Consider the following 18,777-nt stretch of genomic DNA (forward strand, 5'->3'; position numbering starts at 1 on the left):
AGTTGCAAACATTGTAATTCTCCTGTTCTCCTGTTTCCTCCAAGCACTGACTGATATTCCAGAAGGATGGATGAGTATATTGAATTCCTGGTACCACTCTGTCAATAGAAGCATTTTCAAAACCCAGTCTGCATAACTTTGATGGCTTTTTGTTTATATGTTTGCTAGCAAGAATTCACCTGCTCTGAGAATTATTTTCTAAAATACTTGACCTCTAGATTTCCCTGTTCATTGGCTCTCATGTTCCCCAGAACTGCTCTTAGCAGATTTCAGTGTGGTGATTAAAATTCCTTTCTCATTATGAGCATTTCCTATAATGTCCTTGTGCTGGGGCATGTGAAGGAGGGATAACAGGTGAAAACAATTATTTCAGCCGTTGATAGCAGCCAAAATGTAAAGATGTCTTCAAGGTTAATGATGTCCTCTACGGTCCCAACTGCCTTAAATGATTAGAAAACCTTCTGAGGTCTCCACACTTTTTAAAGAACTTGAATGATGCCAAAAATCAGTGGGGAAAAATTAGCACAATCTTCAGGAAGAAATAATTCTTGTCATCAATTCAGATTACTTTAAAATTCTATCCAAGATGAATCCCACTGAATGTTGTTGAATATTTGCTTCAGTTTCAGAATGGTTTTGTTTGGGGAAAATAGTGAAATAGCGTGGTTTCAACCACTGCTGTCTCATCACTGCTGTCATAACTTTTATTTTTTTACTTCTCCTATTTAAATCTGAATTCTCAGGGGGCTTAACACACCAGTCATCTTATTCACACTCTGCAGTGAACTTGGACTTTTCTTCATGCCTTTGTAGGTCTCCCAAAGAGGAGCTGGTTGCACAAACTTCAAGTTCCTCTGCGATAGTTTCTTTTGACAGATCCTTTTCCCCTGAGTACCTCCCAGGAGCAAAATGTCACTGTAATTTGGTCCTAGCCATGAATAACCAGTTGGCAACCTGTGAGGTCCCTCTTACTGAACCTTAGGAGCTCTACGTGTCAAAACCCACTTGGCCTGAAATGCATTAAGATGTCAGGGACAATTATCCTGCTGCATTTCCTATTCATTAATCACAGCTCAGGCTTTCTGGAACCCCTACGCCAGCAATTACCAACAAGATTGATGTGGGTTTAACCAGCACTCTGAGGAGTACGTACACACAAAATACCACTTTTTTTCTTTTAACCTAAATCACGGTACTTTGAAGCAAAACAAGCCATCTATTTAGAGCATCTGTACACCAGTATCCGATCCTCAGTCTTGTAAGTGGATGCCAAATTGCCTACAAAATGCTGGAAGAAAAAGTGTGAAAGCCTTTAAAGTCATTTTTGAGTCACTTACGACTCCCTCAGTCTGACACTTTTGTGAGAGGGCAATTTAGTCTTTTCCTGGCAGGGTCTATTCCCAAAACAGTTTCCATTTAATGGCTCGATCCTGACTTCGGAAGTTGATCAGCTAATTAGCTCCCTCAGCCTGTGAACAGAGAGCATCGTTTTGGGAACCCGGTTGGTGTTTTCCTGAAAATGATGCAACTTGGCTTTTTTAGCTCACACCATTGTGGTGTGTCTGAGAACAAGGGAGAGAAAGCCAGGGGCAGGCTGAGGAGGAGCCTGCAGAGAACACTCAGCAGCAGGGCAGGGGGAAGGCAGAGCTCAAATCAGCTCTTCTGCTGCTCAAATGGCATTGTGACATCTCTTCCATCTCCCTTCATGCATTAATGTTCCTGATGGTGCCAGTGCCAATAATTGAGTACATCTCTGGTGCTTGTGTTCCTAAAGAAAAAAGCACCAGAGCTCAGCCCCTATCCAAGCACCTCTGCAAGGAGCCACAGCAAACAGCTCTGCACAGCTGCAGATTTGGGATCAAAGCTGGGATGCCAAGAAATTACCCCTTCCTCCGTATTGTAGTGTGTCTCTAATTAATTTTTCACCTCTGACTCAAGGGGGTGACTAATTGTGCAGTGCCACCCTGATCAATACATGTGTATTTGCACTCGTGTTCTTCACATGCAGAGAGACAGAAGGAGAAAAGAACAATAAGGAAATGAAAGAAATGTATTTCATTAGTAATCTAAAGTCTAGAAAAGCACCTTCTTTTTTCCCAAATGAGCAAATTCTATAAACTGGCTTTTCTAATAGTAATACTTCTTTAAGAAACTGACCAACCGGTTCCTTCCTGATCTGCTGAAATCCACTGTTCAGAATTTGGTTTTCCCTATGAACTGTGATTTGAAAAGAAGTAGCCTATCCAGTTGTGACTGAGTCCATGAAAGTTCGGGCTGGGTGAACAATTCTGTATAAAATTTAGAGCTGGTTGACAAATACTTTTTAATATATTTTACAAATTTTGTTCATTTCACCCAGTATTAATCAGGAGACATTCTTTCCATTACTCTGCTAGCTTTCTTGCAAGTGACCTGTTGTTAGTATGATTATTTGTGTCCCTGAGTAGTAACTGCAGAATATGACCAGCTCAGAACCTATGAGAAAAGCAAGTTCACACCATTGTTGGGGAGTTGGTGCCTCTCCTGAGTCGGACATTTCCCTCCAGAGGGAAGATATTTCTCCTGAGCTGTCTACCATATTCATACATAGGCAGGATTCTTCTTTCCCAACTAAATATGTCTTCCTCTGATGAGCTTCTCCTGTTTCTCTCCTGTACCAGGGATTCATGGACATTGACCTGACCAAATTCAGGGAGAGTGGAGCCAATGTCACAGGCTTCCAGCTGGTGAATTACACAGATACTGTTCCTGCCAGGATCATGCAACAGTGGAGGAATAATGATGCCAGAGAGCATCCACGTGTGGACTGGAAGAGGCCAAAGGCAAGTGGTATAAAAAAGTGCATTTCATTTGGTTCCATCTGGCTCAGTTCAAGTTATGCTCACCTCTTTGTAATCACACATGGCTCTTTATTCTCACTTGAGAAACTTTCAGTGTAATTATGAACATGATCTGTTCCATTTGCCTTAACACGGTCTGAATTTTACTAGGCTGCAGTTAATGCCTCCTAAGAAATACACAATTTAATGTATTCACTCAGTCTCCCAGTTTTCACCCCCTCAAAGCTAAGAATTAAATATCTCATAATGTTCAGTACATAAAAAACAAAAAGCCTCATTAAGTCTTTAACCTTTGACTTGTTTACAAGATATCCAGTGATAATAAAGCCTTTCCAGATGTTCTTTTTGAGCATTTCAAATCAGTGTGTAAAACATAGGGAAAAAGTATTTTAATTCCTGACACAGAAGGCCCTGAAGCTGTTGAGGGATGAGTGGAGGGAGAGATTGTTTTTTTCTGTTTAATATTTGAAAATGACTATATCTGTGACAAGTTGAGAACAACTAAATCAGGTGATCATAGAAAAAAGAGTTAACACTAATGGTTCTTGCCAAGAATTTTACACTGCTTTCTGTACCAATTTTTGCTTAAATAAACTCATGTTTTGCACAATTTTTGCCGATTGAGATGGAATTTTCTGGTCTCCATCTGTCACCAGAAGAAATCCCTTGTTTCTTGATTTCACGTAGCTAACATTTACACAGTATAATATGTTCCTTTAAAGTTCAGGTCAATGCTTCTAATTAAACACAAATGCTTAGGTAACTGGTGAAATACTTTAAGGGCTGAGTCTTCTTCAGGGAGTGAAATCAGGAGCTTCTCCTTCACTTCCTAGCTGTGAAAGTCAAAACCAACTGTTAGGAGTCAACAGGGCAGTGGAGATTACAAGGAGCAAGATGCTGTTGAACTTCACAGACATGAGGTGAGGAGAGTGTTGCCTTTTTTTCAACCTGGAAATGAAACTCAAGATACTTTTAGTAAGGAGGTAATACAAGAGCGGATTTTTATTTGAAGGCTTTCAGGGGAAATTATGGAAAGGTCCCCAAAAGCCTAACCCCACAGGGATGGGTACATTTTTATACGTTTTAGAAAATTAACAAAATTGATAAAAAGCACCAATTAGGAGGACAAGTAGCGATGTAATTTCTTCTCAGCTCAAGTTTCCTTTTTGGAGCCCTTCTCTCAGCACTAGTTGTGCTCTGTTCATGAAAAGTATCTGGAAGAGTTGTTCTCAGCCTTGGTTCCCAGAAATGCATCTTGAAGAGAGGCTCTCAACATTGTTTCCCAGGAAGAACCAAGACAGCAAGAGGGGTTTTGTACTTCTCAGAGTTTGGAGCTCTGGAATTTGTCGGAGGTCTTTTGCCCGGGGAAAGGCTGTGGAATATTACTAGGAAAATTAGCCACTAATATAATAGGCTACAGAGTTACAAATGTATGTGTATGTGTAACTCTGTAGGGGAACATATAAAAGAAAAAACAAAAGGCAAAATCCAAATGGTATCAGAACAAGTCACCTGAAAAATTACCCTGAGTTACATTTGAAACTCTCAGGGGTCTGAGCCTGGAGGATCCTTTATTGGAGACCCTTTGAGTTTCTTCAGGTCTTTGCCCCAAAGGTGACTTGATAGAGAGAGGCAGCCTTGATCCAGCTGTCCGAAAAGGAATTTTAATAATACGAAAACAACAAACCATAAGGTGTATGTTGTATAAGACCAAAGAAGAACGAGGCAGTAAAAGGGCCTTGCCTTCAGCCACCAGACTTGGCTGAAGGGAAGTCCCAAGGTGCCAAAAAGCCCCAGGCCAGGGTCAGACAAAGGTATTTATACATCCTGGTGTGGGAGGGGAGTTAAGGCAGGGTCTGAGAGAAGGTTTCAATAGGGGAGAACAATAAGCAATATTAAAATTTCTGGACCAAAAATAAACCTATGGTAACAGAAAGAACAAGGAACCTTCTAGTAATGATTTGCATGCTTGAACTGAGGGAGCATGTGAGTAAGCTTTTTGCTTGTTGCAATTAAAACAGGGTTTCCCATGGAATTATTCCAGGGTTTTCCTCTTCCTTGTGGGAAACTGATGCCTTAAGCTTTAGCTTTCATATTTGCAGATTCTGTGCTGCCTAGGGATGTAGTTCTGAGCCTCATATTAAGGGCCAGTCAGCTCTCTTCACAGAGTAGGCAGACAAAACAAATCCTTTTCTGCTGAGAACCAAGGACACCTTTCAGGCCCACAAGCATAAACAACGGTGGACTGAAGGGAGGAACAAGAAGGATGACACCTCATAACCTGAAGCTGTAACTGGACAATTAAACCCCAGTATGCAAATGGACCAAAACTGATAAAGATGTGAGATCTCATGGCAGGTTGGGAATTTTGTGTATGACTATTCATAGTGGACCCTGGGTGCAGCCTTGGTCAGGCTCCTCTCTGGCCCAAGGTGGATCCTTAAGGCCTTTCAATAAATACCTTCTTTGTAGGCAAATCTACGGATGGCTGGGACAAGGAATTCTGCTGACCTGAGATATTCTAGAACATGTGGGTATATTGCAAGGGTCGTGGGTAAAAGGACCTTGCCTTCAGCCACCAGCCTGGGCTGGAGGGAAGTCCCAAAGAGAGAGGGAGAGAGAACAGCAGGATGAGAGCTGAGAGAGAAGGGAGCGAGAGAGCAAAGGGCAGGGGGAAGAGTGTAAGAGTAGGGGGAAGAGGAAGGGTAAGAGTTAAGAGGAGAGGTAAGAGTAAGAGTTAAGAGCTAAGAGAGAGGTCTTTGTTACAATATATTATATTTCCTTTTATGATGAATATTCTAATTTACAGTGACCAACTAACACAAGACACAAAATCCTGTAGAATCTCCATACAGCCTATAAGAACTACTACATTACCACACTGTGTTATATTTTAAACTCTAATAACTACTCTTTGAACTTCTGTTTTGCTACATTGACCTTTGGATCCCTTAGCCAGCAGAAAGGTGTTGTTCAATCAAAAGGGATTCTCCTTCAGCTAGCTAGGCTGTTGTTTTCAAGTTATATAGTAACTGAGACCCAGTATCCTACAACTCAAAGTCAGCTTTCATTTCTATCCCAATTATAGGTTTCATATTTTCAGAATCTTTTGCTAAGCAATCATATTTATAAGGTTTCCCTGATTCATCTTCCCCAACACTTCTTTATTCTCTAGCTCTGTCCAGCCCCTGTTTCAGGCCAGCCACCCAAGGCATCAAACCCACAACCTACCCCTTTTCTCTCTGCAGTACACGTCGGCGCTGACGTACGACGGGGTGCGGGTGATGGCCGAGGCCTTCCAGAACCTTCGGCGGCAGCGCATCGACATCTCCCGCCGCGGCAACGCCGGCGACTGCCTGGCCAACCCCGCCGTGCCCTGGGGACAGGGCATCGACATCCAGAGAGCCCTGCAGCAGGTGGGCACCCCACCTGGGGGCTGTGTGTGTGCCAGGAGCACGGCCCGAGGCTGGGGAGGACGGGTGGGCAGCGGCGTGAAAAACCACCGGGATGAGGAGGAGCTCTGATCCTCCTGAAAAAGCTCAGGGGTGAATCCAGAATACTGCTTTTCCTGGCCCCGTCTGACGTGTCCTTGCCTCTCCTAACTCCTGTTGTTGTTCTAAAGCTGAAATATTATCCCATAAAATCAAGGGTTCCTATCTTCATCCCCTCCCTAAGACACAGAGCTGCTCAGACCTTATTTTCTGCGGATTATTTGACTCTCTGTGAACTCAGCTTCGGTTCCAGCCTGCTAATGAATGCATGCGAATTCTCCCTTATGTGTTGGCTGTCACCAAAATGTTCTCAAAGTGCAGATTATAGCTTGTTTCACGCTGTGAGGACTCATAAAAGTCTTAAGAGGAGCCATTTAGATAGTTTATTCCTCAAATCTGATTGTCTTTCTTTTTTTTTTTTTCCTCCTGCATAAAATTTAGATTTTTGAATAAACAAAAATACAATGTGAAACTTACAGTAAGAGAGAAAAATAATTCACTCTTATCGAAGACTTACCAAGGTAGAATAGTTTAAAATTTCATTAAATTTCAAGTCTGACATTTACTTCTAGCACTTTTTTTTCTTTTCTTGACAGAAATAGATGGATTCCTTGCAAATATTGCTAGTTCAGTGTTATCCAAATATAGCTTATCCATCTTCTTTCCCTAACTGTGAAGAAGGCAAGAAAAATAACATTTATTTGGTTAATTTGTATCATATGTAAAGTTCCTTAAGTATTTTGTTTTGATTTGGTTTTGGCTTACTGGTAAACAACAATTCCTTTAAAACCAAATCTTGCATCTGATTTGATTTTATTGCTTGGATTCAATTTGTTCCCAACCCTGTCACTGACTTTCTGCATGACCTTGGGCAAATCACTGTCACAGCTTCTCCAAGCCCTTATAATAAAATCAGCCTCCCTGATGCATTAGGGAGATAGGTTACCTAATAAACATGAAATACTTGGAAGTCTTCTGATGAGCAATAGCTGCTCCAGCATTTTTCTTTATTGAATTTATGAAAATAAGATATCAAAATTAGACAGCTAGAAAATACAATTTTGTGTGTGTGTTGGAAAATATCCTCTGAAGTTTCCTTATATCTTCAGTAAATAATTTCAAAAGTCTTAATTTTTCAGCTGGATTTACTTTTGTTGAAGATCACAAAGACCCATTTTCAAAAATTGCTTCTTTACATATGAAAAATAATAATTTTTAAAAAGCTTGCCCAGTTCAGTTGTGATGGTCAAAATAAAAGACTGAAACAGGCAGGGCAAGAAGCCTCCTAGCAAAAAATTTAACTATGAATTTGATAATCTTCCAGTAGTTAGTAATGCAGCAAGAAAGAGGCAGATGGAAATAGAATAACTTATAATAAGATTGAGGGTTTGAGTTATCCTTTCTGTAAAGACTCACAATTAAGGCAATTCTTACAGCTGTTCACAGTGTGCTTTTTCTTCATTTCTCCCATTTGTCAATGCCTAGAATTTGATAAGCTTTTTAAAGGCAAAATGTTTCTCTACTTGCTTCTACTCTAACATCTGGAATAAGCTTCCAAGTTGCCTTATTCCTGTTTAACGTAGGAAGGAACCACAGAAACATAAAAAAATATTGAGGTTGGAAGATCTAAGATCACTGAGTCCAAACATTATCCCAAATTCTCTAAACCACCAAACCATGTCCCCAGCATTGCCACATCCACACATCCTTTAAATCCCTCCAGAAATGATGACTCCACCACTTCCCTCCCTGGGCTGCCCATTCCAATGCTTGACAACCCTTTTGGAGAAGAAATTTTTCCTCGTGTCCAATCTAAACCTCTCCTGACACAAGTTGAGGCCATTTCCTCTTGTCCTGTCTGGGGGAATAGACTGACCCCCACCTCACCACAACCTCCTAACAAGAATTCATAGAGAGCAGGAGAAAAGATGAAAAGAAATATGAAGCATTCTTCATTTTTTTTAAAACCAGAAATCTGGCATGTTTCAGGAGAATGTATGTTTTTATTAAAGATAATTGCCTTTTTTCTTTTTTTGCAGGAAAACGCACACAAAATATTGCTCCAAACCATTGCACTAGGGTTTCAATTGCGCTTTGAAAAGGTTATGATAATTTAAAACAAATACTTTTTTTTACTGTTATGTGGTCAGCACGTCTAATAAGCAGAAAGCTGATCCCCTAACTGCTGACTAACCCTGTAAAACAGAAGGCCACAACAGCATCCTTCTGCTCCAGATGTCCCAGCAAAGAGCCACATGGCCATTCATGTCTTACACACAAATGTGCTTAAATCCTCCATATCTCCTGTTGACTCAGCTGGCGCACAGCACTGTTGGAGTCAGTCCTCACTATTAGTATTTTGCACTGCATTTTTGCATTTTGTGTCGCCTTTTTGAGTTTCGTGTTGCATTTTTGCATTTCATGTTGCATTTTTGTATTTCGCATTTACCATCAGAGGATGGTGAGTGACAGAAAAGTTGTGCTGCATCCTGCAGCATGGATAGCAGAGATCCCTTTTGCCGTTTCAGTGCCACATGGATATCACAAGATTTCATTCACTCAGATAGAAGAAATTGATGCTGTAAACCTGCCTTTTAGTGCACACAAAGCTACAAAGCACAAGTACCTGTGACCTGAGCTTCAGAATCGGTCAGAACCTGAAAAGAAATCTAAAGGAGACGTGAAAAAAAGCAGGCTTGGGAGTGCTTAAGACAATGGTGCTTTTTCAGCACATCTATTTTTTATGGGCATGTTGTGTCTTGTGAAAAGGGAAAAGCATGTTTATCCAAATGTCACCAGGAATATCTCTTGGTTTGAAAGAGCTTCAGAAAATGCTGGCAGATGTTCATTTTCATGACAAACCTTTGTTACAACAGCTGGAAAACAAACATGGTTTAACCAGATTCACAACAGATTTCCTCTGCAATGACATAGCCTCATTTCTTCACCATGGGTCTTTATTCTGAGGACCTCAGGGTATTTAAAACAGGCTGTTAAATACCTGCCCCCATTTTGCATGTGGGAAGACTTCAGTTACAGGGACAAGAGTTTTCTCCAAAGCAAGTGGAAAGGCAAGAACGAGCACTTCTCTGGGTGGTCTCCATAGAAACCCAAATCTGGACTCTTTTTCCCATGTTCCCGGTCTCCACTGCCTGGTCCCCACAAAATGTGTGATTCCAGTCAGGAGCCCTTCTCCATTCCAGGCTAGGCACTTCTGCAGGAAGGAGAAGTTGGGGATGTGGGATGTGATGTTTGCATCACTTCAGCTCAGCTGTGTTATCAGCAGAGATCTATGGCTCCAAGTTTCCTATGCAAATGTCAATACTAAATTGCTGGATTTTATTAATCTGGTGCAGAAGTAATTAAATTTGCTTAATAACTTATAGACTGCTCTCTATCAAAAGAAGATGGCTGTGAGCTGTGGCCATGGTTTCATATTTCCTCCTGATTTACAGTTCCTGATTTGAGCTGACAAACTCTTTACTAAATCCTGACTTCCAGGTCAGATTTAGAAAATACAAAACCCCACAAACCCAAGGAGTTCAGAGCTGATTTATCTCACTGTCACATCCCAAGAGGTGATGGGCTCACATTGGTGATCTAGCTCTTAGGCTGTGCTACGTTTTAAGCCACTGAGTTTTAAGAGAAAGGGTTTTTAAATGAAAGAGTTAGTTAAGAGGATGGCTGTGCCCATGGCCAGGCATGCTGTAGAGAGAAGCCTTAGTGAAATCCCAGTTTAAGGCAGATGTGCTGTCTCCCCTGCATGGAATTGAGAGTAAAGGCTGCACTCTGCACCCTTCCTACCCTCCCCTCTCACTGCTGCTGAATCACCAGTGCAGGAGAAGATGACCAATTTGCTGTCTTCATTGATATTTCTGTATTTAAGGTCCGTTTTGAAGGATTGTCTGGCAACGTTCAGTTTAACGAGAAAGGACGCAGGACCAACTACACCCTCCACGTGATTGAGATGAAGCATGATGGGATCAGGAAGGTAAAGCAGAGAGTGACCTGACATCCTGTGTCAGTTTACAGCCCCTATTTGACTGGCAGTGTGGTTGGGTCTTGACGGGCATTCCATTAATTTTCCTGTGGAAGTTTGTTTGTGGAGTCACAACGAGGGCACTCCCAGCTCTAGGCATGAACAAAGCCAAGCTCTAGGGAGGGCTCGTGGTATATTTCTAAAAAAATATAACATTTGGAAGATGTTATCAAGAGCAATAAGGGTATCTCAGGTGTGGCAAAGATTTTCCAGGGTGCTAAAACTTGGTCAGCTCAACTTTGCTATTGACATGGTACATTGATGCAGGTCCAGCTATAGGTCTGTATTTGCCCTTCCACTTTTCCAAGGATAAACAAAGTCAGAGCCAGGCAGAAGCTGTTTGCCCCAACCATTGTAAGTGAACCCTTTATGCTGACCTAATTCTGCTCTTCTTGAAGTGACAAAAGCTTTACCACTAACCACATCCCAATAGCTACACAGACCTTTGTGCTCTTCTGAAGTCTTGATCCCTTTCTATATCCCAGGCCCTTTGAAAAATCTGGCCTTGTTCAGAGATGCCAAGCCCTTGAAACACTAATCCTTTTGAAAATCTGACTCTAGGTGCCTATGTCCCACTTTAGATACCATGCATTTGAAGAACAGAGAATAACTCAGTTATTCCTTGATAAAGAAGAGCAACTACATACTTTGGAAAGGGGCATTCTCTCCATCTCCTCAGTATCCTGTAAGACAACAAACTTGTTTGAAACTAAGAAAAATGTAAATAATGAAAGTTCCATATTTACAGCCCCTATGTCTAATTTGTACTCACACCTGAGAGAAGCAGGTGTGAGATCAAAGCCCCCCACAGCCTAGCGAAAAAAGACAAATTTTCTTTGACAAATAAAAGAAATGTCATTTTGAAGATGTACAAAGCAGTCTTCGTCCACTGCAAAGCATTCATAAGAGGACAAAGGCAGCATCATGCCCAGTTTGGGTCTCAGCTTCAATAAGTTGGCAGAGTCTAGAGGAGATGAAAATGAGTGGCTGAATGTCATGATTTTTCTATGTATTTACCATCAGAAATAATATTTGTTTGGAAGACACGTACATCACTGCCATGATGCATATCGTATTTTAGATCCACCAGGTTAGAGGTGCAAAGCAAACATCCATGTCCCCACTTTTGTTGCCCTAGGGCAGAGCTTTGAAAGCTCTTTCCTGACTTTCAGTTCTTTTTGTCATGCAATGAAGAGTGATTAGAAGCCCGCATAGATTTTTTTTCTCCTCAGCTGTTATGATCTCTAATCTGCCATCAGCAGGTTCCTGGTCATGCCCTGGTTAATACCTTTTCCCATTTATGGTGGTAAGAAATTCCTTTCATATGAGCAGAGCTTGGGCAGCTTCACACTTATATGAGCTGATGCAAAACCTCTTATAAAATCAAATCCTCAAAGTGGATAACCTCAACCACGGACCTCCTAGAGATATTTTTTGGCACTCTGCTTTACCCGCAAGGAGTGATAGAGCTGCCCAAATCCCTGATTATTATTAAGCAGAATTTAACCTCAGAGTTCTTCCCTTTACAAGGGTTCAGTTTATTCATAACCCCAAACTTTTTGACACTGGTGCAGAACTGGGGCGGGGTGGGTTCTGACTTGGTTTTTTGTCCTGTTGTCTCAAGATGTCCCAAAAGTGAGTCCTATATTCATGCAGGCTTTCAGCTGCAGGAAAATTTTTCATTACCCTCTAGCACCTGCACCTGCAGCAGGCAAAACCTCCATTAGAATAATTTTTGGAAGTCACACAGGGGAAGTGTGAACTCTCATCATAGGAATGGCAAGAATCACCAGTATGAAGTGATAAGTGTTTTTGCATGTATACAAGCACTGTGCTACTGTAGCACATCATGCACATTATTATTTTCAGGCTAGAGGTACAGTGGGATGGGGAATTTCCCTGTGCCCCTCACCAAAGACATGAGAAATCAGGAGACAAGATCTCTGGCTGATCTGGCTTGGATGACCCTGTTACTGTATCTTGGTTTAACATTCCAAGGACATATTAATCCTGGTTTTGTATTGGGCAGATTGGTTATTGGAATGAAGATGAGAAGCTGGTCCCAATAGCCGTAGATACTCAAAGTGGCAACGAGTCTACGAGCCTGCAGAACAGGACCTACATAGTCACAACTATCCTAGTAAGTGCCATGACTTTAATCCCAGCTCTCCCTCTCCCCCATCTCCCTGACGTGCAGGCTCCCTCTTCCCACTCATGTGCCCTTCTTTGTATTATATCATTTTTATAATAGCAATAATAATAATAATAACAATAATAATAGCACTTAGTGTTTCCTGCTGGCTCCATAAAGGTATCTGCAAATTGCTGTGGCTAATTAAGTAGGTATTAAAAAGCTCTCATGCTTAAGTGTAGAGAACACAAAAGATTATGACAAGATAGTAGAGGCATCAGCACAGGTAAATTAGGAACATTGTACCTCTGTTTTGTATTTATCCCACAGAATGGGGGCTGCAGCTTTGGGAAGGATAAGCTGTTTTGTTCAGAGAGGCTGAATCATTGCTTTAAAAGCAAATCTCCACTGTAATCACAAAGGAATAATAGGCACCCCACAATGTATGGTATCATGCATTATGTCATTGCATACACTTACCCTGCAGAAACGTGAAAAATTAGTAATTTGTTTGTTGATTGCTTACTGGAAGTCTGCAGAGAGGACACAATACCCAAACTGAGTCAAGCACTTTAAGGCTCTCTCCTGTCCAGCAGATTTGATTTCCCCTGAGCCCACACAGGCAGGCATGCCTTTAAAAACTCACATCTCAATACATTAAATACCCCTTGCAGCACTACACTGAAAGGTTTGTTGCCCAAATCCTGCCAGCTACTCCATTTCCCCTCAGGTCCATCACTGCAGGAGCTGCACACAGATTCTGCATGAATAAAAAAGAATATGCCACAATAAAAAATAATCCAGACTTTGTACCTCCTAGAAGAATCCTACAGTGTGTTGGCTGTGTCCCTTGGCACAGGAACACAAAGAAAAAGCTTTGAAAGATGACCAGAAGCTGGTCTGCGCCTCTGGAACGAGGAGTGGTGTCGCAATGGGACATGAAATAAAGATGCTTGACTCCAGTCAGAAGGCAGTAGAAATCAGAAGGCTTTATTTACAATTTATTCAGGCCTTTTATAACATGCTGAGAAGGCTCCATAGGGCTGACACCTCTCTCATTGGCTAAGTAACAGAAATAGCAAACAACACCTGTTGTTATGGGCAAGGACTATTGTTTACACAAGGTTGTTTTGCAAAAAAAGAACACTGTTGAAAAGTTTCCTTTGAGAAGAGCTAGCAATTCTCAAGCTCAGAAAACATCGAGTCCCCAGAGCGGGGCTCACTGTCACTGTTCTGTGTGCCAGGAGGACCCATACGTGATGCTCAAGAAGAATGCCAACCAGTTTGAGGGCAACGAGAGGTACGAGGGCTACTGCGTGGAGCTGGCGGCCGAGATCGCCAAGCACGTGGGCTACCACTACCGGCTGGAGATCGTGCGCGACGGCAAGTACGGGGCACGGGACCCCGACACCAAGACCTGGAATGGCATGGTGGGAGAGCTTGTCTACGGGGTGAGTCTCCAACCTACACATTTAGCTCTTGGTACCTGGGATTGTGTCCGTAGTGGTTTGAAAGCAAAACCAGTGAGAGATTCCAAGTCAGAAATACAATTTGATAGGAAGGAAAAAATAGTAAAATAAAATAAATGCAATAAGACAAAAGACCACTGACAGAGTCAGAATACAACCTGAGCAGGGTGATGGAAGCAGTCCAGACAAGGTGGTCTTCCTGAAGCTGTGATCCCATAGACAGGTCTGGTAGCTCTGGTCCTCTGGGAATCCAGTGGGTAAGGGCTGCCTGTACTGTCCCATATCCCAGATTATATCTAGGTGGGAATGCTTGGCTCCTCCCCCTGGGCGGAGCATCTCACAATGGGATGATATCTTTCTATGAGTTATGGAGTGGGTCCTTGATGGCCCATTAAACAGAGATAGCTCCCAGAGGGAGTTACCTGAGAGTCACGTGGCAAGACATTGATGGGCCATTAACAGAAGACAGCCCAGAGAGAGGGGGCCGGGGAAGACACTGCTCCATCTGGTTTCAAGAGCTCATGAAGATGGTGATAGAATAAATACTTCGTGCACATCCTACACTGCAACCCAGGACAACGTTCAAGCCCCAGAGTTAGAAGCTGAGTCCTGCCCTCTCTCAGACTGAGCTCTCCAGAGGGCTGCAGCTCAAACAACCAGCCAAAGTGAAATGTTTTAATTTAGGGAGAGACAGCACTTTCTGTGCCTATGGAAATGTCAAAACGTTTCCTTTCAACAGTTCCAAGATTCCTTTTTCTTTACATTTTTAGAAGAACAAGTATCAAAAGGTCATGCTTTCCCATGAGTAGAATCTCCAAATTTTACCCCATTTTATACTTGCATGGTAATGGCAGGATGAAATAAAAAGATTTCAAACACTCAGCACGAGTGGTGAATAGAAGGATGAGATTACTTTCTGTCCAGCCACTCATTTTCATGATCAGGGATGCACACCTGCAGCCTACACTTCCAAACCTGGTTTGGTCTGGTAGTTCATACTCTGTGAGGTTTAGATCATCCCTCAGACAGAGGGGTCTAATTTCTCTTTCCCTACAAGGGAAATCATGCAGGAAGCATCAGTTCCCAAGTCCACGTGGGACTGTGTTGGAGTGGGGATGATCTGTCTTATGATGGTAGCACCACAGTAAATGTTGCCGGCCATTACAATGCACTTCCCTCTCTATTTTCAAGATGGATTGCAAAATTAGTGGAGAGTGCATATCAGTGTTGCTGAAACACTTTTCCTCTTCTCCTGCATCAGTTATGCAATCAAAAAGCAGTTCCTGATGGAAGTAAACATCCTGACATCCTTTTTCAGGAGATTGGCCTTTCCTTGCCTCTTTTGATGTCTGGATGATAAAGCTCTTTTAGAGAAAATCATCTTCATCAGACTGTGACATCAGTGGATAAATCAGATGAGAAGAGCTTGGTGGCTGCAAAAAGAAAGCGCTGTGATTTCAAAACAGATCTGGTAATCAGTAGTGATAAAATGGAAATAATCCACCAATATTATGGGCTTCTCCTTTTTAACCTTTTTCTTGGAATTGGTTGTGTCTGATTTCTCCTGAGAGAGCGAGGTTAAACAGAGATCAAAGGATCGTACACTGCAGTTAGTAGATACATTTTATTCCCAGTCTGTAAATCTCTTTTCTGTCTCTTTTTTCAGAGGGCAGATGTGGCTGTGGCACCATTAACCATCACCCTGGTTCGAGAAGAAGTCATAGACTTTTCCAAACCGTTCATGAGTTTAGGTATATCAATAATGATAAAAAAACCTCAAAAGTCCAAACCAGGAGTTTTTTCTTTTCTGGATCCTTTGGCCTATGAGATCTGGATGTGCATTGTTTTTGCCTACATTGGAGTGAGCGTTGTCCTCTTCCTGGTGAGTCGCTTCAGCCCCTACGAGTGGCACACTGAGGAATTCGAGGAAGGACGGGACCAGCCAGCCAACGACCAGACAAATGAGTTTGGGATATTCAACAGCCTCTGGTTCTCCCTAGGAGCTTTCATGCAGCAAGGATGTGATATTTCTCCAAGGTGGGTTGCCTTCCCAAATGAACCTTCTCCCAGTTTGTGTGGTTTAATCTTTCTGCATGCTTTGAAGCTGAACAGGTTCTACTTTGACCTCCCTTCCTGAACCAAAATGTGGGTTTGTGAATCAGTTACAGATTCAGAAAGGATCCAGAGGCTCACAGGTCTCACAGCTGTGAATTTGGGATCTCAAACTTGACACCATGAAAATACCATTTAAATTTTTCTTAGGGAGTTCTTTTGAGGGTATTTACAGAAATTATAACAAGCTTTTCTAAAGCCACTCAATTGCAATCAAAAAATTTGTAATAATTTATTTTGTTGCTAGTAGAAATAAAATTATTCTAGCATTATAGGGAAGATAAAAATTTCCAGCAAGTAGGGAGAAATAATACAGTAGGTGCCCAGTGAAAGGTTATATGGTCTGTGTCAAACATTATGGAGCACAATGAGTGGCTTAATTGCAATTGGTCTTTAAAAAGGTTAGAGAAAGACCAAGTTTCATCCTGCTTCCCATTTCAGCCAATGGTTCTACTGCTTGAAAGTTCAGTAGGACCCAACATTCAAAGGAAGTTTCATCCAGAAATATCCATCCTATGGGTGAAGACAGTGAGCAGAGGTTGGTTTCCACCCTGCTGTAGTGGCATCAAAGCTCAGAGGATGAGGAGGCACAGCTCCATCAACAAGTGGAGATGACTCCATGCAGCTCAGCACAGCTCCCCTGGGATGGCAGGGAAGACTGAGCACCAGCTTTTTGGCTATCAGATGCCAATTTATCCAAATGTTAATGAGCTTGTGATAGCAGGGAAATAACAGCCTGCAGGGCACTTCGATAGTGACAGTCTTTATGAATATGTTTTATTATCTGATCACTGATTAGCAGGAGGCCAGGCAGAGAATTCAGAAAGTCTTCCCAACAGAGGGAATTTCAACTTTATTGCTGTCTTGTAACCAGCTCCCTGTGCTAGGACCAGGTTATTGTGATTTTCATTCTCGTTGATGTTTTTGTCATCATTATTATTATTATTATTTATGAAAGACAATGTCTTCCTTTGGCGTCATTTTGGTGATCTGATGATCCAAGGAGGAGCAGGGAGAGGTGAAAAGCTTAGGATCTGAGGAATAGCAAATTTGGTAACATCTTTAATAAAAGGTGTTAGGGAAAGATCAGTGGGTTTGATTCAGCTAACAAGATTTGCTCTAGCTAAATAACATGCTTTGAATCACCATTTCAAAGTGTGGTTTTATTTTGCTTTGAAATGGAAAATGAGAATTATTCCATCATTGTTATTTTAATGTTGGTTGAGTTAATCATCCTGATAATGAAAATGACAATTTCATTGAAACCAATATTTTCCCATGGAACACAAGAGCAGTTTCTGACTGCTACAACTATTGGCAAGACGATAAAAACTTAAAAATTAAATATGGGAATTATTATAACTCCCAGTACTCTGAGTGCAGCTCCTTGAGATGGTTGTAAGGGGAGAAGGGCATTTCTGTGTGATGTGAGAGCCAGGAGGAAGCAGAAGAGTGAGAATTTCTGTAGGATGTTGTTGTGCAGAAAGGCTCTGAGCACGCTCCGTATTTCACATGTATTTTACACATGAACCCAGTGCAGGATTTCTGTGACACATCACTTAGAAGTGAACGTTTGGTAGAATGACACTGTGGGTTGGTGGGGATATCTGCTCTATTCTAATATATTTCCTATGTAGTTGCTTCTAAACTTATCACTTCTATGTCTCAGCATCTCCCCAGTAATGCATTAACCAACATAAATAGCTTCTGTTATACATCTGTTCTGTCATTCTCTACCCAGCAGAAAGGAGCAAGTGCAGGGGTGTATTTTGTTTTTGTAGAGGTTTTTGGGTTGTTTATTTCAGTTTTGTTTTGGAAAGGAGCAGGGGAAATTTGTCTGGAGGTTTGTTTTTTTTTTTCCAGAGCATGCTTGTTTTAAGTGCATATGCCACTATGTATTTATCATTAAAAAAAAAGAGTAAGATCAAAACTGCAGACACATCACTCAGCACAGCAGGTGGTGAGGTTTGCAGAAATAACTTCCTCTTGTAAATGTGCATTCCTCAGTCTCAGACCAGTCCCTAAGGAACTTCAGTGCCCCAAAGAGACAAAAATCTACTTTTGAAGGAAAGTGTTGTCCTTTTTTTAAGGACAGTCTTACTCGGCAGAGCTTTAAACAGGCTTTTAAGTGCACTAGGGACAACCTACCAAGGACTTTAAAGACACACTGTGAATTTGGTGGCCTGTGGATGGCCAAGAGAGAGCAGAGCTGTGGGTTACCTGCTCACAGCCTCTTTGCAGGAGATCAGTTGATATCCTTGAGGCTCTGGAGCCTTCATTTCTAGGCATCAGCTGGGTGAACGTGACAAAGGGCAGGCAGTAACCAGTCTTGGAGAGTCCCAGCTGGAGCTGCTGGCAGTCTGTGTTGTGCCTTTGGATGCTGAAACATGAGCTTGAGCAAGGAATCCATCCCTCCAAATCCACAAAGAGATGACTCCATGGTCAATGCATTGCTTCAAACCCAGGGGACTGCAAGCTCCAGGACATTTCCCACTGGAGCACGCATCCACCTTCTGCACCAGCAATGACCAGTGGCCCTGCTGGGTGTGGAACAGTCCCTGCCACGTGGACTGATTTGTCCTGGTTGAGGTGAGAGAGCCCCTGTTGTTGCCCTCAAAGCTTTCAGAGCACAGGCTGACACCCAGCAGGGTCAGGGAGAAGCAAAAGCTCGGAGCTGTGCACAGCTCCTTACTGA

At 42.1% G+C, this 18,777-nt stretch overlaps 1 protein-coding gene across 2 annotated transcripts in view; it reads left to right on the top strand.

Moving 5' to 3' along the window:
* GRIA1 (glutamate ionotropic receptor AMPA type subunit 1) overlaps positions 1–18,777 on the top strand; it is a 63,688-nt gene that overhangs the window by 15,472 nt on the left and 29,439 nt on the right. For both annotated transcript variants that reach the window (XM_066329207.1, XM_066329206.1), the window contains exons 4-9: positions 2,661–2,822; positions 6,089–6,256; positions 10,218–10,322; positions 12,400–12,510; positions 13,746–13,952; positions 15,637–16,007. In XM_066329207.1, coding sequence (XP_066185304.1) covers positions 2,661–2,822; positions 6,089–6,256; positions 10,218–10,322; positions 12,400–12,510; positions 13,746–13,952; positions 15,637–16,007 — 1,124 coding nt within the window. The remainder of the gene's footprint in view (positions 1–2,660; positions 2,823–6,088; positions 6,257–10,217; positions 10,323–12,399; positions 12,511–13,745; positions 13,953–15,636; positions 16,008–18,777) is intronic.

Source organism: Sylvia atricapilla, chromosome 14 (genome assembly GCF_009819655.1).
Source record: "Sylvia atricapilla isolate bSylAtr1 chromosome 14, bSylAtr1.pri, whole genome shotgun sequence".
NCBI classification, from domain to species: domain Eukaryota; kingdom Metazoa; phylum Chordata; class Aves; order Passeriformes; family Sylviidae; genus Sylvia; species Sylvia atricapilla.